This window comes from Nansenia antarctica (genome assembly GCF_963989245.1).
Source record: "Nansenia antarctica genome assembly, chromosome: 10".
Taxonomy (NCBI): Eukaryota; Metazoa; Chordata; class Actinopteri; order Argentiniformes; family Microstomatidae; genus Nansenia; species Nansenia antarctica.
The window spans coordinates 11,073,469-11,098,812 of NC_137680.1; the positions used below are offsets into that span (position 1 = coordinate 11,073,469).

Sequence of the window (25,344 nt, forward strand, 5' to 3'; positions counted from 1 at the left end):
TGTGAGTTTCAAGTCTTAAATGTAGAAAAATGTCTTATTGCACATAATAATTTTCTCCTACAATCCCATTTCAGTAATTCTGTTTTTACCATTACCAGTTATAATCAATGATTAATTAATAAACTGAATCTATATAATTAAAAAAGACTAGAAAGTATTTTGTAGGTCTACCTACTGTATGTCTTATTACTTTTTTGGGTTTTACTTTAATTATCCTTTCTGTTCATGACTCAGAGAAATATGATATCTTACAGGTAGGCTATGTGGGTTTTTGGTAACAGTATGCCCTGGAGGCTGGGCAATGATTGTTAAAAGCCCAAAACATGTCATTAAAACGGTGAAACTATATTTGTACAATGTAATTATGCAGGAATATTTATTGTATCTGTTTCTAGCTACTAAACCCATTTAAAAGGCTGTGCAGTGTGCAACCTTTCCAGTGTGTCTGGTTTAGATGAAGTTGGTTAGATCAGTATCATTGATCATCTTTGATTAATTTTATATATATATATATATATATATATATATATATATATATATATATATATATATATAAAAGACACAGAAAGGTTGTGCAATATCGTACACATCTTTCCATCAAAATTAGCTCAATCTTTTGAGCTATAGAGAGATTTGAAGAGCCGAATGTCTGACGAATGTGAAATTAACTTTACCACGGTACACCACCGTGGCACCAACTAAGTTTGTGGGAGAACTTCATAGCTGCTTTTATTTATTGAGCTGATCATTGTGGTGAATGGTGTATGGTGACAATAATATGGTGTTCAAAGACGGTGACCACATCTCTAGAGAGAGGATCTGACAGTACAGAAGTGGGTATGCAACAATAATAACGCTGGAGCTAGCGAGGGCTTGTTGCTAATAATTAATATTTGCATACAGTCAGTTAGCATAGACAAGACAAAGTAATAAGAGGTCTCTTACCCAAAGTTTTGGCTCTCCGATAGCCCAGTGCAAAGCCATAGCAGGAGCCACGCACAGTGCAATGTCACTGAATGTATAATTGCCATAAGATAAAATGACCAGTTAAAAGGAGAGTGTGGCTGCCACACTTTGGTTCATAACTGCCATCATGTCGCTGGTTGTGGGCTGGGCGCGAGGACGGTCCTATGACCGGAACCGGAAAGTGGGGAAATCTGGTTAGGGTGGGAAAATCCGGTACCTACAACGGTGACGCAAACAGTGTGACGGTGTTTACTTTGACGAAAATCACAGGAAAATGTGAAGTACTCTGCCATGTGCTATGCATTTTCACCAAATATGAAAACGACATGAATTGCTAACATCGACAAATCTGTCACTATTTAATAATACTGAATCAAGTATTATTACATCGTCAAGTGGAACACAAAACTACAAGGGGGGGACCAGAATTTGTGTGACACATCACATGGTAAAGGTGAAAGTCGAAGGGTATGTTGTAAACATGGTATCTGGCATTACTGCCAGGCACGGATTATTAAGCACCAAAAGAAGTTTATTCTTTCACACAATTCAAAGCAAGATATTGCCGCTTGGTATAATATGCATCCCACGACCCACTGAAGTGACATGTCTACGAGCCGCTACCAGCTCAACTGGAGACTCGCAGCACAACGACAGATACTGTGTGGATGTTGTGAGGTTAGTTGGGCAGTGCACGTTTTTATTAGTATGTAGCCACAGCCGTCAGTATGATATATCTGGAATGCTACTAACAAGATGCACCATATTGCAAGATGCACCAACTACTCGTGACGTTAGAATTATAAGGTTCTATCTCCATTTTTGGTCAAAATGTTTTTTTTTATTACATAATCTGATCCATTAAATGTTTATTAATGCCTGTGTGGTGTTATTTTTAAAAATTTGACATTTTTGAGTTAGTAATTCATAAAATACAAAGGTTCCATCTCACAAAACAGAATGGAATGTAAAAACTTTGACGCTCAATATCTCTGAACTACCCTAAACGGAGATCATAGAACCCTATAATTCTAAGCTCACGTACTGTTTAATTATTGTTCTTGTTTCAAATGAGCTCATTTATAGTGTCTGCCTTGAATGTTTTAGATGATGATGATCTGTGTTTATATTTTGTACGGTTTCAGGTTTGGCTCCATTGCCAGAACTTCCCAAAATTCAGCATCATTCATCATCAAGGCGTTTTCAGCATATAGACACCATTTCCAATAAGTCAGTGTTAGTAGTTGCTTCCCTGCCTGACTCCTCTCTGTCCTCTCTCCATTGCCTTTCCCTCCTCAGGTCTCGAGACTATGATGGCTTTGTGAGTTCCCTGCTCCTCCCAGAGGATGCCCGGCGCTCCTCCCTGGCCGTGAGGGCCTTCAACGTGGAGCTGGCTCAGGCAGGTATTCCTGCACTTTTAGCGCATATTGGAATATGCGGTTATAATTGCTTTTCTATTTAAATATATGTCCAATATATACTAAGTGGATGTGCATCATGCTCTTAAAGATAATCTGAACAAGGAAAAGCTGGACCTTTTTTGGATCTGTATGGCTGACAGACATGGGTTCGAGTACGTCGCCTAGTATTTGAAATTATTTAAAATACCCTCCATTGAGTGTGCCTGGTACAATGGAACCAATCGAGGGCTTGGAACCCAGAGTGGCGTAGGTGGCATTTTGGGCGAAAAATGAGTGTTAATGCAATACAGGCTTATGTTTGATACTATAATTCTGTCAGGTGAAAGACTCAGTTTCCCAGAAGACCATTGGTCTGATGCAAATGCAGTTAACCTTAACTTGCTTTGTGTTTCTCTTTAAGGTGAAGGACTCCGTTTCCCAGAAGACCATTGGTCTGATGCGGATGCAGTTCTGGAAGATAGCTGTGGAGGAGATCTTCAGGGATGACCCCCCAGCGCAGCCCGTCAGCGCAGAGCTATGGAGGGTCAGTTGGGAGTGTACTGTACATCTTTGGGTGCATCTAAACAGAGTAGTGGTTCCCTTGCCTTGTCTCTTTTTAGAGCCCTACCAGTACTACTCAATGAAGAAATCCACAAATCCTGTCTCAGACTATTAAGATGCACCGTCACACAGAGGCTCCTTGATCCGTGTATGTTTTGTCAGCTCGATATTCCTTTTGAAACCGAAGACGGCGTGACTATAATTGAAGTTTATTTTCTATTTCCAGAACACAAACAAGAACATAGATGGTCCCGTGTATGTTTTGTCAGTTCGATATTCCTTTTGAAAACGAAAACGGATTGACTTGTCAGTGACGTCATACGAGAGAATTCTATTTTCTGTTCCTCTTTGAATCGGCACACTCCAGCCAGGTGGGCGTTGACAAGGAGGGGGGTTCGTTCTGACTTTTCCAAGTTAAAATACAGGGGTTGTACCTCGCAACCCCATTGGATTTTAGCTTGTGACGTAACACGGGGTGCACGATTAGATATAGGTTACCCATCTCTGTATGCAACTCGGCGGCGCTGAGTGTGCCGCGGGCCAACGGTCAATGTTCGCCGCGGGCACGGCCTATTCTTGCCGTGGTCTACCCCAACTCGGGTGGGAATCGTTAGGACGCCACCTGGCTGGAGTGTGCCGATTCAAAGAGGAACAGAAAATAGAATTGTCTCGTATGACGTCACTGACAAGTCAATCCGTTTTCGTTTTCAAAAGGAATATCGAACTGACAAAACATACACGGGACCATCTATGTTCTTGTTTGTGTTCTGGAAATAGAAAATAAACTGCTATTATAGTCACGTGATGTCCTTGGTCAAAATAATGAACAGACCAACAGTTTAACATAAACTCAAGTGCCATCTAAAATGGTAACAAAAAAAACCAGTACCCTTCACAGTAACAACAAACCCATTGGTCTCAAGATACCTCTAAGCCTACTACTTCTTCTGCTTCTTCTCTTTCAGCCAGTTGCTGAGACAAACTAGCCTGTTTACATTTTCAGTACTATGTTGCCTGCAAGGGAGAAAAGTCTATCACAAGGGACAGAAGTGGCAGGGCTGGCCAAATACAAAAAAAAGAAAAAAAGAAAGTGTGATTAAAAAAGTTAATGCTTTATTTTTTCTGTAATTAATTGAGAGAAATTAACACGTTAAAGTCCCAGCCCTAGATGTTTTTTTAAATAAATGTCGTGAATTAGTACATTTGGATATCACCCAAGCCTTTTAACTTGAAAAGAAATCTAAATTCAAATAATGCAGTATAACTTTTGATAGAACTGTTGGTGCAGTTATGTGGATTGTTTGGCAATGGATGATGAATGAATAAATGACTCATTACAGATGTTTCCGTTGTAGGTAAATGTGAAATCAAGCAAAATTCCAAAACCATTTCATTTTGCAGGCGGTGAGGAAACACTACTTGACAAAGAGGTGGTTGCTAAGGATCATCTCTGAGAGAGTAAGCTTATGCCTTTTTCACATTTGTTACATACCTGTACATATGTGTTTGTCATTGTCACTTTAGATGGGTATTTGTGTTCCCTGGTACAGATATTGTCATGACATATTTCACTGGTATGTATGTTCAGATGTAAGATGGTGGACATTGCTTTGGTTCATGTTCCATGTGTGTGCGCGATTGTGCATGTGTGTTTTGCAGGTGTCTGCATCCATTCGATATTAATTCACCATTTCCCCACTGTGGTCAACAGGAGAAAGACATGGAGGACAGAGCTTATAGGAACCTGCAGGAGTTAGAGACCTATTCAGAGAATACCCAATCCTCATTACTTTACCTCCTTTTAGAGTGTTTAGGTGAGTAAATGTGTGCAGGCTCAAGGATGTATGTGCATCACGCTTGCATTGTTGTATTATTATTCAGATAATGTAATCTATATTCACATTCACTTATCCTGAGGAATAATGAGAGCTATTGGAACATTGATGGGAACTCTATAATTATGTCTTGTCTCATGTTACTATGTTTATGAATCATTACATGAATGAATGAATGAATGAATGGTCTTTATTGTCATTAATATAGTACAGGTACCATACAACGAAATTTGAGCTCTGCGCATAATTATTCCTTACTGCATCAACAAACACTTGTTCTGCTTTGATGCTTGGATGAGAGATCATCTGAGGATCACACAGTTCCTCATCTGTTCACGTAGCTGGCCCAGTTGAAAGAAATGGCTAAAGTTCAATCTCAGAAACCGAAATGTTTAAATGGCATTGAAACATTGTCCGTTTGATGCATGACATTTACATTAGATTTTAACCATTTAGCAGATGCTTTTATCCAAAGTGATTTACAATTAGAGATTACAGGGACAGTATCCCTGGAGTAACTTAGAGCTGTGCCTTACTCAAAGTGGTGGTGTTCCCAAGGTGGGATTTGAACTCATGACCTTCTGATCACCAGGCCATCTCACTATCCACCAGGCCATCTCACTAGCCACTAGGGTAGGCCACCACTAAAAATTCTAAAATTATATGTGATATAATTTTTGAATTTTTAAGTCTTGATATCTGGACCGAAATGTCGAGATCCAATCAGGCAGCAAAAGGTTACATGTTTGGTGTGCAAGTATTATTTTCAGACTGCATGAGAAATTAACATGCATATTTTTTGCCTCCCTGATTCCTTGTGTGTGTGTGTGTGTGTGTGTGTGTGTGTGTGTGTATGTGTGTGTGTGTGTGTGTGTGTGTGTGTGTGTGTGTGTGTGTGTGTGTGTGTGTGTGTCTGTGTCTGTGTCTGTGTCTGTGTGTGTCTGTGTGTGTCTGTGTCTGTGTGTCGAGTCCAGGCGTGAAAAACGTCCATGCTGACCATGCCGCCAGCCATATTGGTAAGGCCCAGGGGATTGTGACGTGTCTACGAGCCACGCCTTACAACAGCACCAGACGCAAGGTCTACCTGCCTATGGACATCTGTATGCTGGTGAGTGAGCTTTTCTCTCTCTCTCTCTCAATGCAAGTTCAAAAGCATTGTCCATTCAAGTGCAATTGAAATATTGTGTGTCTGTTGGAGTTGATGTGGTATGCAGTGGCTCCACACATGGACACACTCACGGGTGCACACACACAGGGTTTAATCGTTTTTTGCTCACTGAGTTACTGCTACTAACAAACCTCGGGGAAGCCTGAGGCGACGAAGGCCTAATCTGTGATAGTTGAAAGGTTGAAAAGATAAGGCCCTTCTTCGTCTGAGTCACGCCGCTAGCTTCCACGCGCTCTCCAGGATGAATAAACCGTTTTCTCTAAGTGAAGTAGATAAAGACTGTGAAGAAAGCTGTCTCTGCTATGGGAATGTGACGTGTGTTTGTGTTTCTCACCAGCATGGAGCCTCCCAGGAGGACTTCATTCGAGCTAGTCGGGAGCAGAATGTGAAAGATGTAGTCTATGACATCGCCAGTCAAGCCCACGTACACCTACAACACGTATGTACTGTACCCGTACTCTTTCTTGAGTTGAGAATCCTGTTAGATTGGGGATACACCCTTCCTTGTACTGTAAGACCCTGACCAATAGCATTTGGTGTGTGACATTGGTGAATAATTTCCATATTTGATAGTATGTACTACATGGGTCATTCCAGTGGCTGGACTCTCTCTTAGACAGACACACACACACACACACACACACACACACACACACACTGCAGGAAGCCGTACACAAGCGAGACGCAGCAGGGAGAAGATGGCGAATGTGTATAGACAGACACAAAACAGACAGACACAAAATAAGAACTAACATTGATCACTATAGTGTTAGAACCACGATGACGACAGTAGGCTCTATACATTTTTATTCCACACATATAAAGTAAAACATTAAAGTCATAGGATTAAAGTTTTACTTTGCATTTAGATGGTATTATAATGAAATTATGTATAATGATTAATAACACCGTGAAATATGAAGGGAAAGACGAGTAGTCTTTATGTCAAAGTTTTTAGTTTTAGTTTTTTAGTTTTATGTCACAGGATTTTTGCCAAATATGTGAAGGCACCAAGCCAATTCATAGTTTGCAACCACGTGACTGGTGCAGAGCCCTGGCGGGCAAAACATAGTGGAAACTCCGTAGAACTGCAGCACCGACCTGTCATTTTCCCACCTGTCTCAAGCAATGATTATTTAGATCACCTCTCAAAAGAAGAAAAACAAAGATACAGTATGTGAACAAACTACACATTTTGGACACTTGCGATCCATATACAACACCCGCCGCAGTATTTCAATCACTAAAAACAGCGAAGTCGCTGCCAGAGTTCGGTGAAGAGTTCGGTGAAGTTCGGTGAAGAGTTCTGTGATGTTTACATATATCTTGTGGAGAATCCTTCCCCTCACACTGCCGCCAGGATGAAAGCGTACAAAAGTACAGACAGTTATCTGTTTTTTCGATCTGGATGGGTCAATAATGCTAATGTTAGCTAGCTAGCTAAAGGATCTACACAACCAACTCCAAGCTGGTAGCGTCCACAAAAACAAACCATGTCAGAACGATTATGCAAAGATAATGACTAAAAATAGAATAATTAGTCAAAGTCAAAGTCAGCTTTATTGTCAATCCAATATATGTACAGACATACAGAGGGCTGAAATTGCGGTACAATACTAGATAAAAGATTTGAAATGTGCGGTACAATGTACAGGGGTGGAATACAATATGAACAATGACAATAGAGCAATAGTGGTAATTGGCTCAGTATAATAGAGTAAAGTGGCTACTACAAAAGTACGTACGTAAATAATTAAAATAATCAGTATTTACTTGAGCTTATCTTTGAAATGTTCGCTGCAGAGACGTGTGTACTTTGATGGTTTGCCCTCCACAGGGACTGAGGCACGTCTAATAGCACAAATCCACAATCTTCTCCTCTCTGGGTTTTCTTTTTCTGACGGAATTCTGTAGAAGCACAACCCAGGGTCATCTCCTCGTCGGTTGCACCCGATTGCACAGCAACTATCGAGCATTTTGTCAAACAATTAATTACTTGGTAAAAACCTGATAAAATAGCTGGCAGGCAGCGGAAGAAAGATTTGTTTAGCCCGCCAGGTGGGCTTTCCCATTATGCCGCGACGACACGTGCAAACTATGAATACAAGGATGTAACAAGCGTTGTTGATGTAACAAGCATCCTGTGCTCTTCTCCATCACAATATCTGCTGTCCCACTTCATTTTAATTCAGTTATATAGAATAAAGTTAAATGTAAATGTCTTTGGAACAGCCCTCTGTGAATTTAATTGGAATTTAATTGAATTTATGGAATGATGAAAAACAATTATTATTCATTTTAATTGTATTATTAATTTAATTATATAAATGTTATTGTTCACTTACATAGTGAATTAACTTTGAGCTCCCTTGCTGTTTTCATAGTTTGTTGTTGGTCTGGACTATTAAAAAAAAAATATATATATATGTATATAAAATTATAAGCTACATTTCTCCAGACCTTTTTTCCTCCGGGTGTTAAGAAACCTCTTAATCACCATCGTTTTCATTGACTGTTTCATTTGTGTTGACTGTCATTAACTGTTTCAAAACGTTTGCGTATCAATAAAACATTGTTTCCTTTTGGATCTACTCAGTTTGAACCTTTGTCTCCACAGGCTCGATCATTCAGCAAGGACGTACCAGCAGCCGCTGCCCCTGCTTTCCTCCAGACGGTGGGTGGTTGTGTCATATCAACACCACTTCCTCTGTTTTCTCTTCTGTCCATCTGACTGGAATGAAGTGGTGCAAAAGCTCATGAAGTAATCAAGTCAAGGAAAACCTTGATTGAACAAAACATCATCTAAAATACACTATGCAGAGAACATTGTGTTTTGTGTGTCACTGACGGTGGCACTGACCAGGGGCCTCATTTATAAAGCTTTGCGTAGAACTGACGTAAACAGCTTGCGCACATAGACAAGCAAAAACATCCCTGTCTCTGTCCCTTCTTTTTTTCCCTCTCCGTCCAAGACAATTTCCACAAACATAGGGTATTGCTGCTGCTATAAATACAGTTTGTTTCAGAGAAATATGTTCCTTTGTTGTTCTGACACTTAAACGGCACTTTCCTCTCTCTCAGCTGATGAATTATGTCTTATGCTACGCTGGCTTTGTGCGTCTAGGGATGGGGAACTGGGGAGGCACTTTCTCATTCTCTCTTTCTCTCCGGTGAACTGAGACCACTCTTGTTATACTGGTTAACGTGCACATGGAGAGAAGAATGCTAGACACACACACACACACACACACACTGTCTCTCTCTCTCTCTCTCTCTCTCTCTCTCTCTCTCTCTCTCTCTCTCTCTCTCTCTCTCTCTCTCTCTCTCACACACAATTAGATACAGTATAGTGTATCTATAGAGTGTTCAGATGAGTTACAGATCAGCCCAAAGGACTTATTCAGCCGAAAACATGTAGTTTTCACTGTAGATACATGTTCCCAAGGTAGGATAAGGTATAGTATATATAATCATTGCCATCATTTCAATGTAGGTACATTTGTTTTCACGGTCCTTATAATAATAACTGAGTTATTTTTCTCTCGTGCTGCTGATGTAGGTGGTGCTAGAAGACTATCTCCAGCGGGTGCGCAGGGTAGATTTTGATGTGTTCCATCCCAGCCTACAGAAAAGAAACCCTCTGCTTCCCATACAACTCTATATCCGCTCCTGGAAGAACACCTATTGATGTCATTGTTAGCTAAACTGTCATTTCATTTTGGAACTGCACTTACTGTATACCGTAGGTTGGTTTTCTTGAAGACTAATCCAGAACAAAAGACCAATCCGTTTGTGATGTACCTGTATTACTTCCTGTGTGTGCTCTCAAGGACAGGGGTTGAGGACCGGAACACTGATATATTGAATATTTTACGTAATAAATCATGTAGCCATGTTAAGCTGTCTCTTCTGGGGGGGGCGGGGGGTTTCTCTTTCTTTCTTTTTTTAAGATTAAAAGGGGTCTGACCAGGCTTAACATAACTGCATTGTTGTAAGCAGTGGGATGGTGCTGTCCCAAGGTCATAAGAGCCATGCAAGGGAGTGACATCAGAGATCCGAGATGGCTGCACTTCTTGATTGAGGGGGGTAGACTAGTCCATGTAGTCACCACCATTTGATTTGACCAAAGGTTCTGGCTTTTCGTATAGTTCATAGCTGTGCAACCCCAACAAACCTTTTTGTTTTTAAAGGGTTTTTTTTTTCTGAGTGGGCAGTCATATTTTTCATTTTATTGAACAGCGATAGTGAAGGTAGACAGGAAAGTATGGAGGGGAGGGCATGTCAGCAGGGCATGGGCCAGATTAGAACCCATGCCGACATGGGCATAAGTGTGCACAGTAGACTGCAGTGCTAGACCACTGGACCACCCCCAGGCCACCAACCCCAACAATTTTACAGGAATACTTACGAAAGGTGACGTAGCCTATGGAGGTTAAATATGCTACAAGAAAAAGGGCATCTACAGGAAGAAGCATCCATCCATGTCACCATTTTTCTTTTCAACTTTCTTACAATATTAATTAGAAACTGTCTTTAAGAGGATGGGATTGCACAAGACAAGGAAGTCTAAAATACGGATGGCAATTCGCAGTTTGCTCTTTTCAGTTGAGTTTTGTAAAAGTCAAAGGGCCGGTTTCAGAGACAAGGCTTAAGCCTAGTCCTGGACTAAATCACACTTTGATGTTTTTTAGTCTAGGACTAGGCTTAAGCCTTGTCTGTGAAACCGGCCCAAAGTGTTTTATCTAACAGATGTGATAGATGATGGGGGAAACAGTCCAGTATTTCTAGTAAAACACAGAAAAAAACACTTTGCTGCAGTCTATGTGCACAAGGTGTCAGTCAGCTGTGCTGTCAGAACGGGTCTCATTTTATAGTTTCTGTTTCTATGTGTGCTACAGTCTGTGAGGACAATAATTGCCCTAAAGTGGACATCTGCAGATGTTCGTGGACAGGTCAGTGTGGAGAATTGTGCCCGTCCTTGGAAAAGTGTCCATAATTGTGGGAACAATTATTTATTTACTCCGATTCACCCGTAAGTCTTAAGACCTCTCGGGGAGTTTAGCGTTGATAGAGTAAACGTGACCTGTGACTGCAGAAACATGTGCCAAGTCACACAGACATACAGATATCTGGAGCTAAGCTTGCTGAAACTCCAGCTCAGAAAGACTGGTAAATAACAGTTAAGTTAATACTAATAAGTAGTAAACAATCCATGCTGTTCCAGCTCTTCAACGGAAGTGGTGGTCAGTTGGGTGTATGTAGTACTTAAGGCTGCTACACATTTTTCACAATTTCCTAACAGGTTACATAATAAATGCCATATATAATGTAATATACCGTTTTTTACGGTCGCTAAGAATCAGTGTTCAATACTGCAGTCACAGTCACAACTCTTCAGACAGTCTGCATTACTAGCATGCATGTTGGCCAATCACTTCATTCATGTCTCAAAAGAAGCTCGTTCAACCATACACTGGCAACAATGTTCACTCAGAAAGCATACACAGTCATTCATAACATTCTGACTTACAAAACACTAACAACAGGGAGCATTACATAGTTTGAATGATTTTCACAAGAATGAATATTTCATTATAAAAATGGTTTGATTTATAGTAATCATAGACAGAATAGTTGACTGTACAACTGTAAAGTATTAGGCAACTAGAATGAATCAGAAACGCCGCAATTTGCTTCTATCCTTTAGTGTATTTTTTCCCCCCCAGTATCTTTGCAGAAAGTAAGTTACAGTACATTTACTTAAAAGTACACTACATTTACTTGTGGAAAATGAAAAGTGGAAAATAAAGTGGAAGATGCAAAGTTCAAATAAAAAAGAAAAACAGAAATTCCAGGGCTACAATACAACAGCAATCACACCAAAAATGTCTCATTCCTTGTTTTAGTCCACCCTCTGGTCTGCATCTGGTCACATCTAATGTCTTCCCTGGCAATGCATCTAGTCTATTTCATTTCATTGTATATATTCTGCTAATATTTTCTAGACATTTCAATATGATTACTGCAAATAGTGAAAATACCACCGCTCATCCGTTATCAGACTTTGCTGAGGTGCTGGAACTGAAGAGTATCAATAGAGTGCAAAATAACAGCATCTGCACACTCAAACACTGTGCAAAAAAAACGTTTATTGCGAGCTTTCTGTCATAATATATGATAGGAATATGATTACTGCAAAAATGCACCAAATCATTCTGTTTTGAACGTGTTCTTCAGAGTTTTGAACACAGTACGTTAACAATGAAAGAATGTGTTGCAAATACATAGTGTTTTGCAGGTGGGGGAGTTTGAATGAGAGAAGTGTTATGGATTTTGGAGAACGTGGTCATTGAATGCATTTTGTATGAAAGCAGCAATGCACAAATCACAGAGTAAGAGTCACAGTTTGGCCCACATGGACTTCTGCTTTGCTGACTGTATGAAGAGTTGTGACTCTGTGACTTCAGTATTGAACACTGTGACTTAGCGACCGTAAAAAATTGTAATATAATATACTGGGATAGGATAGTCATCATCTGTTTGCATTGTGTGAGGTCTGTGTGTGACCACCATACCCTTTTAAATGCTGGCAGGTAGAGAGATACAGTAATTAAACAATCTAAATATAATAGTACACTCTTTTATTATTTATGGCACAAGTTACAGTGTTACAGTATGTTGCCTGAGGAGGAAACTTACTGCACACTCTGGCCGCTATTCAACCAAAGCTGTGAAGAATTCCAGAATTTCCAGGATGGGTGAAAAATCACATTCTTCTTGCACAATAAAGAAGGAAACTTTGTTTTGACCAGTACATTAATGCAAGTCTAAGAATGCTATTTTTTACTTCTCCTAGACACTAGGATTTGATAACAGGGCACTTGGTTTTGAAAGGTGCAATCTGGGATGATATTATAGCCATTGATTCTTGAAAGATATAACTTATAAATGCTTCATGAGCTTAGTTCAACTGTCTTTCCCACATCAGAACCCAAAGTATAGGCTTGTTTTTTTTACACCATTGTTTGTTTAATTGACATACAAAGAGCAGGTGCAATTGAAGTGTATTTTAAGAAGCAGTGCAAAAGCCTGGGGTTAGGAGGTATCATGGCAAATAATGAAGGAACAGTGAAAAACAAAGTAATTGGATAACTTAGTCTTCATAATAAACTTCTAGTCTTGTGCTACTGCAGCTTTAACATGGCATATTCTTTTAATTGGCTACTCTGAAATGCTGACCTGTTACCGAGCGATGCATAAACAACCAATGGATTTGACAAACCAAGCGTAGTGGTTTGACAAACCACAAGATTGTTGTCACTATGTTTTCTCAGTAATTTCTCACCCTGTCATTTAAGTGACAGGTAGGCTATTAGCATGGGCCCTGGGGGACAAGAAATGTGGAAGACCACATGTGGATAAACAAAGTAGCCTAGATTCGCCTAGTAGCCTGCTACACAATGTACAATGAAATACCTTGAGATTATATATGTGAGATAACAATAGTTTGATTACAGCAATCACTCCTCTACCCCCTTCCCCTCTTCATCTCTAATGCAGCCCTGCTATGATATCCCCCTCATCTCTTTCCTCTCCTCCTTTCCAGTGTTGCCCCTCTTTAAACTTCTACTAGAAGAATGTCCACAATGGTCAGGAATAACTCCTAAAATAATCCCTCATCAGTGTGTCTGTGTCAGCTTCCTGTGGTTGGTGGCAGCATCGGTGCCAGTGAGAAATAGAAAATCATTTCATAGCCAGCCTGGTGACACCGTCAAGTAACAACTGCTGTAGAGAGGAACCAATTATTACAATTTTATTGGACCGTAGACCCCCCCCAAAAAAGCAAGCCAGGAAAAAAAAATGTCCCTGAGCACTGTGGCAAGGAAAAACTCCCTGGTAGGAAGAAACCTTGAGAGGAACCAGGCTTAGTGGGGGGCGAGCCCATCCTCCTCGGACTGAAACTGTACTTTTAGTCCGGGAGCCATGGGGTTGAACCTTGTTTTGTCGGGTAACGTTTTTTTCTCTGCGGTTTCTTGTTGCTTGGGGGTACCTCTTCAAAATACAGGAGGGTGCCCAGTGATATCTCTTGAGCATTTTCTGATATTAATCCCTTCATGCCCGAAATGCCAAAATCCCAGAAAAATAGGTACCGGTATTTATGAGATTTCATACAAAATACTCAAATGCATCAAATTCGCTTTCTCCAATGTTTACTCATGAAGGAGGTAATGTACAATGTACGTCATAATAACACAATGACGTCATAATAATGGAGTTATGTATGTGCTGTAGTAAGACTACCAGGACAACGAAGCTGTCTGTGCTGTTAAATGTATTGTTGATTGTTGCATTGATGAGGAGTTGCTTGCCCAAAAGCACTTCATTATGCTGTGTCTTGCATACTGTGTTAATGACCAGTACAATTATATTTGATATTTTATAGCATTGGAAATAGCTGCGACTCCTTCCATCACAATTACAGCTGTTAGAATTCTAGGCGTGTTTTCGAAGCAAAGAGTGCTCAGAAATATTTGTCAGTAGTAGACTTTAGTTAAAGCAAGTGACTGGTTGTTTTCTGCCCTTTACGTGACTCTACCATGTTTCTTTGTAATAAATCAGTAGGTAATAAATTACAGTAGTACAGCAACTGAATTCCCATAGAATTATTAGGACATGTTGTAATTCTACTGTCTTGTTTTGTGATGTCATTCCAGTAATTAGTTGGCTTGCCTCAGCATGATCAACCACGATCAAGGGCAGTATATTTAATAAACGGATGTTTTGAAACTGCATTCTTCCACTTCCACTGTGTTGTACCCAAGCACAGAAGATGCCATGACTGATTTTTGCCACTGGATGGTGGCATTGCACACAACATTGCTTTACACTTTACTTTAAGTAAAATGATCATTTAAATCATTATAATCTGCTCTATGAGTTTATTACACAATGCCAATAGTACTACCTGTTGTGAAAGGGATTATGATGTTCCTCAACCCGTTTGACAGTGTCTGGGTGTCTTTTGAACCCACCCCAACTAAGGCAAAATAAGTCCAATCAAAACTACTAATCAACCAACACAAAATAAAAAGGTAGGCATTGTGAAAAGGGCAACCAAACATTTCCCCATGCTGCAGGTTTTTGAAGGGCTTGGAGGTCATCATGGTAGATTACGTGTGACGTCACGCATTGTGATTTTGGGATGGGCGTTTTGAAACACAATATGGCGCCAATATTTCTGTATGCCACAATAGGACTAGTTATAAAAGTGTCCAACAACTATGGATGGGTCAATAACATGTCTGCTTATACCTATCAGTGATTAAAGTGGTGCTTAGAGTCATCATTAGTCAACTAGTTTATTGTAATTGTTTAAGTTTAATAAACTAGTAATGATTACGATTATACAGAAGGACCCCCTGTGTTACCTTGTTAAAGCGTTCAGAGTACAAGTGCTTTAGACTTCATTACCAATCTGAAATAACACCTCTACAACATGACAGATCAGATGTCGATCATAATAGAGTGCCTTTCAACATGACAACGTCAATTCAACATGTCATCTCACAAAGCAAGTTGAATAATAACTGTTAAGGCAGAGTAGCTCTACAACATCAATCAACAACACCATACAGTGTGATAAGTAAAAATATAAACATAAATATAAGCACTAAAAGTAGTAGCAGTACACTGATTCTTGAGAGTCGGGACAAAACATGTCCTACATAGAAAAGTAGTAGGACGAGACAGAGAGAACCTGCTGCTGAGAGAGAGAGATAGAAAGATAAAGAGAGAGAGACAGTTCCTCTGTGTCGCCCGTTCCTCTGTGTCGACCTCCCTCTGTGCCTAGAGACCTTTACAATGGTAATATTTGATTACTTGTGGGGCAACCAACCACAATGTGCTTGTGAAACCAGTAAAGATTGAGCCCAAGTCACCCATTCGCTTACCAAACACCTACCATTAGATCAAGAACACGTCTTTCTGCATTAGGGCAACATTCAAGGTCAAGGTCACCTGAGTGGGGTTTCCCAAAACCACCTCCGCTAGATGAACCCCCCTTTGGCCTCCTCCTCTGAGGAGAGACCCACAGTGGAACTGGAGGGGATCAAACATCGGTCTCCTGCCTTTCCGTTTTCCAACAGTAATGTCTACCATTACAACAAGAAGTTATCATTATTGTCCAAGAGTGACATTTGTGACACAGTCTGGTCATTTGGGCCGCTTGGCATCTCATCATGCAATCTTGGATCCAAACCACCTCTATTCCACTAGCTGTGCATGTGTGTGCATGTGTGCAATGTGCATGACTATACTGTTCCTTCCTTGTGCTCACACACAAACCAAAGAGGTCTCTAGAGACATAATAAACATCCTTGTCAGTATAGCAGATCATGCTCCATTGTGCCTCAATTCATTAGTAACCAAAGTCATATTTTGAGAATATCTCTTGGATTTATTTCCCCATGACAGCTGATGGCACAACCACTGCTATAATAAGCAATAAAAGCCATCTGCACAGAAACATCATGGTTCTCTTCAGGGCATCCTCTCTCCTGTGTTAAAACGAGAAAATAATCAAATAAATGCAATCCCCGATTGTCTTTATTTACTACTGGCCTACAGAGAAGGGCAGCTGCCTCGATGTTGGTGTTATGCGTAACAATCCCGCAAGCGCATAATGGAAAAGCGCCAAAGAAGCAGGCCAGCCCGGGCTGACCCGGGTCAGCCCTCTAGTGGAAAAGCCCCTTAAGACGGGCGAGGAGAGGGGCGGGGCAGAAATTAAAAACGTGATGGGCCGTCCTTCCATCTGCCATCGTGCTGCTGGCATAGCCATCCGCCACAGAGTTGTATGATTGGAGCTCCCGCGTCGAGCCATTACTTAATCCACAAAATGAGATTAAAGACATTTATGCCATTCAACATTTATTTAACATCACCACTGGCAGCGTTTACAAATCTTGTTGCCTATGTGTGTGTGTGTGTGTGTGTGTGTGTGTGTGTGTGTGTGTGTGTGTGTGTGTGTGTGTGTGTGTGTGTGCGTGCGTGCGTGCGTGCGTGCGTGCGTGTGTGTGTGTGTGTGTGTGTGCGTGTGTGTGTGTGTGTGTGCGTGTGTGTGCGTGTGTGTGTGTGTGTGTGTGTGTGCGTGTGCGCGTGCGAGAATGTGTGTTGCGTGGTGAGTGGGAGAGAGAGAGGACCACCTTTGTTAATCTAACTGGTGAGTTATTTGCTCCCTTGCATGCTGTCCTCTGCGTATGGGCAGAGATATGTGCCACTAGAATCTGAATCTGAATTACTGACTTTGAATTTGAATTGCTCAATTTGAATAAAAAAAAATACGTTGAAAAAAAAAGACTTTGAATCACATAATTTGAATTTGTATTGTTTAACTTGAATAACTGAATTGAAAAACTAAATCAAGTTAAACAATACAAATTCAAATTATGTGATTCAAAGTAAAAAAAAAAAATCAACGTCATTTTTTAAATTCAAATTGAGCAATTCAAATTCAAAGTCAGTAATTCAGATTCAGATTCTAGTGGCACAGATCTCTGCCCATATCTGCGCTCTCAGGTAGACCAGCTGTTGCTGTCGGTGTAGGTACCGAATTTGAATGGTTGTCCGAATTTGAACGGGGTCCTCCTGACATTACTGATGACGTAACATAATGTAATTAGCAAACAATGTCAATGTGAACTCCTCCACCCTAACCTTAATCCTAACCCTAACCCTAACCTTAACTCTAACCCTAACGCGAACGACGTTAGCAAACTAGCCAACTCCTGTAACCCAGATGGCTTCCGTTTACAGCTCTGCAGGCCATCATACGGTGAATGACAGGACCCCGTTCAAATTCGGACAACAGTTCAACTTCGGTACCTACACCGGCTCAGCAGCAGCAACCAGTATGATTAGTTAGGTACTGTAAATAGCGCCCCCTTGTGATTGTGGTGTTAACAGAAACAGAAACGTGGAGCCTTTCATCCACTCTTGCACACTCCAATAATACATTGTAACAAAAATGCATGTACGAAGTCAGAAAACATATTGTGATAACAATATCACATATTTTAGCGATGGATATACACTCAGACATGTAGGCCTATAGGCCCTAGCCTACTAGCAAACAATCATTCCAAAGTTTGAAATAGGCCATTGCAACGACGTGACATTATCCGGTTATACCATCATGTGATGCGTGTTTTTATGATGTAAAAATGTAATTTTACAACAGCATAGAATACAAGTAAGAGAAAAAAATACTGTATAATAGCATAATGGTGTGCAAACAGGTGTGCGCGCAAAGCGTCGGAGACATGGTGATAATAAGACTTTTTGTCTCACTCAAGTCTCAATTCCGTTCTGAGAATTTGGTGTTTGTTTTAAAGGCTATTAAAACTCCGTTATTTAGCCCAAACATCTTTTTTTTTAGAAATGACATTGCCAAGACAAATGTTCCACAGTTTTTTCAAGTCTTGGGGTTATTCTTGGTATTCGTGAGCTTAGAATGATAAGGTTCTATCTCCGTTTAGGGTAGTTCAGAGACATTGAGCGTCAAAGTGTTTACATTCCATTATGTTCTGTGAGATGGAACCTTTGTATTTTATGAATTACTAACTCAAAAATGTCAACATTTTAAAAATAACACCACACAGGCATTAATAAACACCTAATGGATCAGATTATGTAAAAAAAACTAAATTTTGACAAAAATTGAGATAGAACCTTCTAATTCTAAGCTCACGTATTGTAAGGTATCAAAAGCTGATACGCGCGGAGCCTGAACTTCTGATCTCTCACGCTGTATATGATCACGTTCCAGCAGCTGTTCGTGGCCAAGATCCAAAACGCAAACAAAGAAAAATTACACCACTCGTTCCCAATGACGTTCCCAACTACAAACACGGCGATCGGAGTGAAAGACGCAGTGAAAGCCAATGTCAATGCCCCTATGGTCTTGGCTGCCTTGATATCGGAGAAAGTGGGTTTTGTGACGCTATGGTTCTCGCTTTCGGGCGCCAGATGTTTTCGGCGTTTGGAGTGCTGTCGTATCCTGGACAGGGATATGATATTGATCACCACGGTGCCGCCGAGGAGTGTGAAATCAAACGCGGGGAAGAGGAGGAGTATGTACCACGCTTGGGATGGAAACTCACCGATGGTACCCAGTGCGTAATTACACATCCTGCTACAGGGATTGTATTCAAGAGCAATTGAATCGTTGCTGAAAATCATAGGAGACACCGCTAGAAAGAAACTCCCGACCCACGAGGAGAATATGAGGATAGTCGTCCGTTTGCGCGTGATCACCGACTCCCTGTGCAACGGCCTTAACACGGCGATGCTTCGTTCGATCGTTAAAAGAAATATTGTCGTGATAGATACCAAAGTGCAACCCGCGAATATGGGGCCGATGAAATTACACGGGTGAAAAAAAGTTGTCGCTTGGGAATTGTTAACGGTCCAATCCGGCGCGGAACCGTTGAGCATGAGCGACACCTCTGCGTAAACAGACAGGGGCACGACGAACATCCCCACGGCCAGGTCGGCCACGGCCAGCGACGCCTTCAGGTACCCCTGGGGCGTGAGGAAGTGTTTGGTCCCCAGCACCACGGCTAGAGTCACAGAGTTGCCCAACAGTATGGCGAAAATCAAGACGACCATAAAAACGACCATCAATATCTTGCTGGCCAGGGTACAGCAACACATCACGCTGCAGCTCGCCGGTTCGGGTGCCTCCTCCAGCATGCTTGGTTAATATGAGGACTCGAGACCACAGACTGAATGTACTCTAGTGATGAGGATGCTCCTTTCCTAGTGATGAGGATGATGCTCCTTTCCTCTAGTGATGAGGATGCTCCTTTCCTCAGCTGGATCATGTCACCCAGAGCAGCTGGGGTACACAGACTTGACTCTGGGACATGGCACGCGCTCGCTCTGCCTGGAGGAACTGCCTCTGCCTGGACTGTCGCGCTACAGAGACGAGATGACATCATAGTTAATCTTGACAGCAGCTGGAATAGTAAACCCAGCTGATGTTGTAAAGTCGATCTCATAAACATTGTAATCCAATTGTAGGTATTGTAGGGTCCTTAATATTTACTATCAATTGCTGTGGTCAGTAAAACAAAAATACGGGAATATTTTCGATAACGGTAGGCCTATTACATTTAGGTTATGTTATTAAAGATGAGGCTATAACAACAGAGGCAAGAACTATAAGAACACATGTTATAGGCTACAGTTGTAAGAAAGCCTACTATTAGTCGGACTGTAACATTCACTTACCTTAAAATGATCAAGGAGTTAAATTGTTTAGATATTCTATGCCTGCTCCGTCAGCACACACAGTGACCGCTTTGATCACATTGAAATAATCCCAGATGAAATCCACAAAAGAATGAAATCTTCCATAAGAGAACTTAAAAGTCACTTATCAATCGACATGATTCATAGACCAAGACACCAAATTCTGTGCAGGACAGCCTGACTTCGGATACGGCTTGAAGTCAAACTAAGAAGTGACTGCATGCACGCTGTTCGAGTCATATTTTACAGTTACAGAAGCACCACAAAGTGATGATGTTCTTACCTAGGCAGCCTAAACGCCATTGGCTGTTGATGTTTGATGATAGCGGTGCGTTTCCGCCTACTTTGGCCTTCACTGGGGACACAACATTAATGGGGATTGACATGGCCTTCCACAATTGCTTTGTATAAGAGGAAGTAAAGGCATGTTGGATTTCAGTGAAGATGTCCAGTATGTGCCAGACATGTTCCAGACTCATTTTCCATATAGTTTGCAGAATGGAGAATGACCTCTGAACAATACCAAACAGGTCTACATGATTTTCTTTAGGTAAAACCCTAAATATGAACGTTTTTATATATTTTTTTATTTTAATTTTATTTTGTTGTATGAGTCGTAGTAGAACATCACATGCAACGACATTGGTCATTTTAAACCAGAGAGGGGAGTGCCTCGTACTAGCCACCCACCACCACTTCCAGCTGCAAACCAATTGTCTCCAAGTGTATATCCCTTCCAGGAATTACAGACAGGGTCCAACATGTGTATATGTTCACATTAAAGCCAACAAGAGTGGTGCAAAATGTGATAAAGCTTCTGACATTACAAATACATCAATAGCATACAACACTATTTTCAACATAGACATGGCTCCAGTCCAACTGCAGGCAGAGATGGACTCAGAAAAACAAAAACATAATCTCGTGCCATAGTGTGTGCAGTGATAATTCTTAATCCATGGTCACCGCGCGTGGCTCAGGTCCCTGCTCTGAAGCATCATCATAGACACAGTTAGTGGGAATTTGTTGATTGTGCTTTGGATTGCCAGAAATAACAAATTATGACCATTCTACCATGTAATGGAGTCATTGAATACAATACAATTTGAAGCAGTTATGTTATGTCATGTTCCAATATCAGTAATACAGTATCATCACTAGGTGGCATCAGTGAGACACCTTGTGTCATCTCAGACTTCAACGTCATTACAATCTCTTTGATCTATTTCTCCAATGCATTTTGAGGTGGCTTACTTTCTTTTATCATGGCGAAAAGGTCCCAAAAGGGGCCACAGAGGAAAAAGTAGTGTCTACCGCCATGACAAATGACATAGGCTTATATACAACTATCACATCTATATCAACATCTATAAATACAAGGTTAAAAGGACAGAGGGATCTATACATAAAACACAGACAACATGTATAAGATTATACTTGTAGCTTCAATAACTTAATGTATCAATAATTAGAGTGCAGAAGTGACCTGTTGTGTACAGTTCTGGTCTGTAATGTTCTTATGCTTCTATCAGGAAATGTATAGTGTTCAAGTCATGTATACTGTCTGTAGCAGCTAGTAGGGATGTGCAACTGAATGTAGGTAGGGATGTAGGGATGTGAAAATAAATGTCAAACAGCCAACCGTCGATGAAACAGAGTCTCCTTATGAGAGAGGGAGACTTGCAGCTGGCGCTATGCCCATTTCAGCAGAGGCTTACTGTCAATGTTGCCATCTCTAAATCAAGATCATTGAGACACAAACAGAGATGGAGAGCAAACTTGGAGATCAAGTGTAATGAGAGAGAGAGAGAGACACAGAGAGAGAGAGAGAGAGAGAGAGAGAGAGAGAGAGAGAGAGAGAGAGAGAGAGAGAGAGAGAGAGAGAGAGAGAAGAACGCTTAAGAATGTGAAAAAATATTTATTTTTGTTAAAGCACAGAAGTACTAAGGAGCAGTATCAGATAACATTGTACAGTACTGGACAATATATTGCAGTATCATAAGACAAGATATTACACAGTTCCATAAGATCAGATAGAGTATAGTACCATAACACAATATAGTGCAACACAGTACAGTTTGCTCCTTGCAAAATGCCCATTGGAGAGGGGGGAGGAGAGTAGAGAGAGATAATTACAGAGATGACACAGCAACGAATGGTGCATGGACACGCTTATTTATTTCCATAGTTCAGCTGACATGCCAACCGACAGAACTCAGCGAGTCAAGTCAGAGTCGGATTAATTTGCTTTGACCCTGACATGTACCCTTGTCTCTGGGGAAAGACAACCGCTGTAGTTCTCCCCCACCCCCTCACTCCCTACCCTCCCTCCGGCTAAGCTCAGCTTGTGACGGTGAGTGGGTAGAAGGGGGTTGGAGAGGTTGGTATGGTGGATGTGGACAGATTTTCCAGATGTAGGATGGTGGCTGAGCATGGTTCAGGAACAACAACAGTTTAGGGTACAGGAGTGTAGGCTACTGGCTGTATATGTGGTATACTTTGAGGCGTGTTTGTGTTTACCCTGTTGTCATTGTTGTGTACATGCATTTCAATCTGGGACCTCTTTATGTATTTCTTCCAAAGTAAAATGAAATATAAATCAATTCCTATGGCTCACGTTATATTAGTGTGCCTGTCCTCAAAATGACTATTATTTTCTAAGTGTTTGTGTTACGGCTGGGCCTTCACACACGCCCTCCCCCGCCCCCACAGCTCGAGCACCCGCCCCCACAACTCGAGCACAGCGTGCTCTCCGCCGCAGGTGAAGCTCGTTCCCGGTAATTGGATGGTTATCCAGCCACAGCCAAACCAGCACACCTGTCTCCACTCCCAATCAACCCTCTGGCTACATCTACCCTGGACTCCCTTCATTCATCGTCAGTTCTTCCCTAAGAATGACCTGGCAAGTATCCTCTGTGACTAGTCGTGAACTTTGCTCTCGTGCCTAATTTTGTGATTCGTTTATATCTTATGTACTGGCCTACCGTGGAGACTTACCCTGTTTTTCTGTTCCTCCACAGCCCACGCCAACCACTACCGCCAGCCCGCCAGGTTGAAACCCCCGGACTCATCCTTTCAGTTTTTCCACTGTAAATAAATACCCTACGGGGCTTCACAGTATTCTGCCTCCGTTGTCGCGTCCTTGAGCCCCCTCACCACCGTGGCATAACAGAGGGTCAGTTCTTCTGTTATGCCACGGTGGTGAGGGGGCTCAAGGACGCGACAACGGAGGCAGAATACTGTGAAGCCCCGTAGGGTATTTATTTAAAAAAGGGCCGGGGGGGCTCGAGGATGTGGCAGGGAGGTTTGAGGGGCGACTGGAAGTGATTCGGGGGTCTCGGGGGCTCGTCGGTCCTGGGCCGGGCAGCGGAGGACTGCCACTTCACAGTGATGGGCACCCTCAAGTGCTTCTTAAACGCTTCAAACAGCACCTTCTTGGCCATGGAAGCGGCATGGTGGGAGGAGTAGAACACCACTGCTGCCACACCCTCCCCGTCAGGACCCAACTTCAGGGACATCCTCCACCCCGTCACAGAACTTTTGCAGCACCTGCTGCAGCTGCTCCTTCCTGGTGTTGCAGGGCAGGTTGCCCAGACAGAGCTGGCATTTCTCCGTGCTGCGCCGCACGCTGAGGTGGATGCCGGGCTTCAGGAGGTGTCCGTGCAGCGCGGCGGCGGCGGCCGTGTGGGGGTCGCCGTACTTGGCGTAGGCGAAGCCGCGGTTCTGGCCGCTGAAATTCATCATGAGGCGGAACTCCCAGAGGCGGCCGATGGCCGGGATCAGCTGGTCCTCGTACACGTCCCGGGTTAAGCCCCATGTCGCCAGCGACCTGATGCCACCAGCCCCTGCACCGCCCCCTCCTCAGTTGGTGGATGGCCACCCCCAGTGGGCGGTAAGGAAGATCCTCAGGGTTCGTCGCTGTGGCCGGGGTTTCCAGTACCTGGTGGACTGGGCAGGATATGGCCCAGAGGAACGGAGCTGGATTCCCCGGTCCCAGATCATGTCCCCAGTCCTCCTCAGGGACTTCTATCGGGCCCACCCGGATGCTCCGGGCCGGTCGCCAGGAGGCTCCCCCTCGGGGGGGGGGTCCTGTTACGGCTGGGCCTTCACACACGCCCTCCCCCGCCCCCACAGCTCGAGCACCCGCCCCCACAACTCGAGCACAGCGTGCTCTCCGCCGCAGGTGAAGCTCGTTCCCGGTAATTGGATGGTTATCCAGCCACAGCCAAACCAGCACACCTGTCTCCACTCCCAATCAACCCTCTGGCTACATCTACCCTGGACTCCCTTCATTCATCGTCAGTTCTTCCCTAAGAATGACCTGGCAAGTATCCTCTGTGACTAGTCGTGAACGTTGCTCTCGTGCCTAATTTTGTGATTCGTTTATATCTTATGTACTGGCCTACCGTGGAGACTTACCCTGTTTTTCTGTTCCTCCACAGCCCACGCCAACCACTACCGCCAGCCCGCCAGGTTGAAACCCCCGGACTCATCCTTTCAGTTTTTCCACTGTAAATAAATACCCTACGGGGCTTCACAGTATTCTGCCTCCGTTGTCGCGTCCTTGAGCCCCCTCACCACCGTGGCATAACAGTTTGTTTGCTTTGGAAGGCTGAAATTTGTGACTGCGGCTCTCTCTGTATTTTCTCCTCTGCTTCCGCTTCAAGCATATTTGTGGGACTGATAATAACAAGCACTCTGTTATAGGCTACTCAGTGAATAGCTTGTTAGTGTGTGTGTGTGTGTGTGTGTGTGTGTGTGTGTGTGTGTGGAGGCCGATCTATCTAAATTTGATTTGAATAGACGCTGTCTTATTTCCAACTTTTGTATTGCTGTATCTTCTAGTCATTGTTCACCTCCATGGGTATGCTCGTCATAGTGACTCATACATTTCATATTTCATTATTGGTATTGTTAAGGACTGAGTGTGAACAATCCATTTAAACATACTTTTTTTTTTACACAATTGAGGTTTATTAAAGGTAGTGTGTTGACCGACATCAATGTGACATCATCATATAGAGTGGGGTGACTTCCTACTGACAGACAACAACAGTAACATTAACATTAAAGCAGCAATGTTTTGTTATACACCAATAAGAGC

The 25,344-nt window shown here is 42.3% G+C and overlaps 2 protein-coding genes and 1 pseudogene across 3 annotated transcripts; 1 reads left to right on the top strand and 2 right to left on the bottom strand.

The window, feature by feature from the left end:
* The first annotated feature begins 1,424 nt into the window (after nt 1–1,424).
* On the top strand, nt 1,425–9,774 carry ndufaf6 (NADH:ubiquinone oxidoreductase complex assembly factor 6). Its single transcript, XM_080540019.1, has 9 exons — nt 1,425–1,644; nt 2,266–2,365; nt 2,788–2,910; nt 4,329–4,385; nt 4,639–4,741; nt 5,737–5,870; nt 6,268–6,369; nt 8,548–8,604; nt 9,490–9,774. Exons 1-9 carry the CDS (start codon nt 1,448–1,450, stop codon nt 9,616–9,618), a joined length of 1,002 nt encoding a protein of 333 aa, XP_080396145.1. The 5' UTR covers nt 1,425–1,447; the 3' UTR covers nt 9,619–9,774.
* An 8,897-nt stretch (nt 9,775–18,671) lies between these two features.
* LOC308166626 (beta-1 adrenergic receptor) lies at nt 18,672–19,679 on the bottom strand (the record flags this gene model as incomplete). Its single annotated transcript, XM_080540955.1, has 1 exon — nt 18,672–19,679. The coding sequence occupies one exon, from the start codon at nt 19,677–19,679 to the stop codon at nt 18,672–18,674; it is 1,008 nt and encodes a 335-aa protein (XP_080397081.1).
* A 3,821-nt stretch (nt 19,680–23,500) lies between these two features.
* LOC308166627 (dead end protein 1-like) lies at nt 23,501–25,136 on the bottom strand (annotated as a pseudogene). The gene is made up of 2 exons: nt 25,097–25,136; nt 23,501–24,100 (listed from the first exon to the last, which is right to left on the bottom strand). The product of its transcript is annotated as a dead end protein 1-like (transcript).
* Nucleotides 25,137–25,344: the final 208 nt, after the last annotated feature.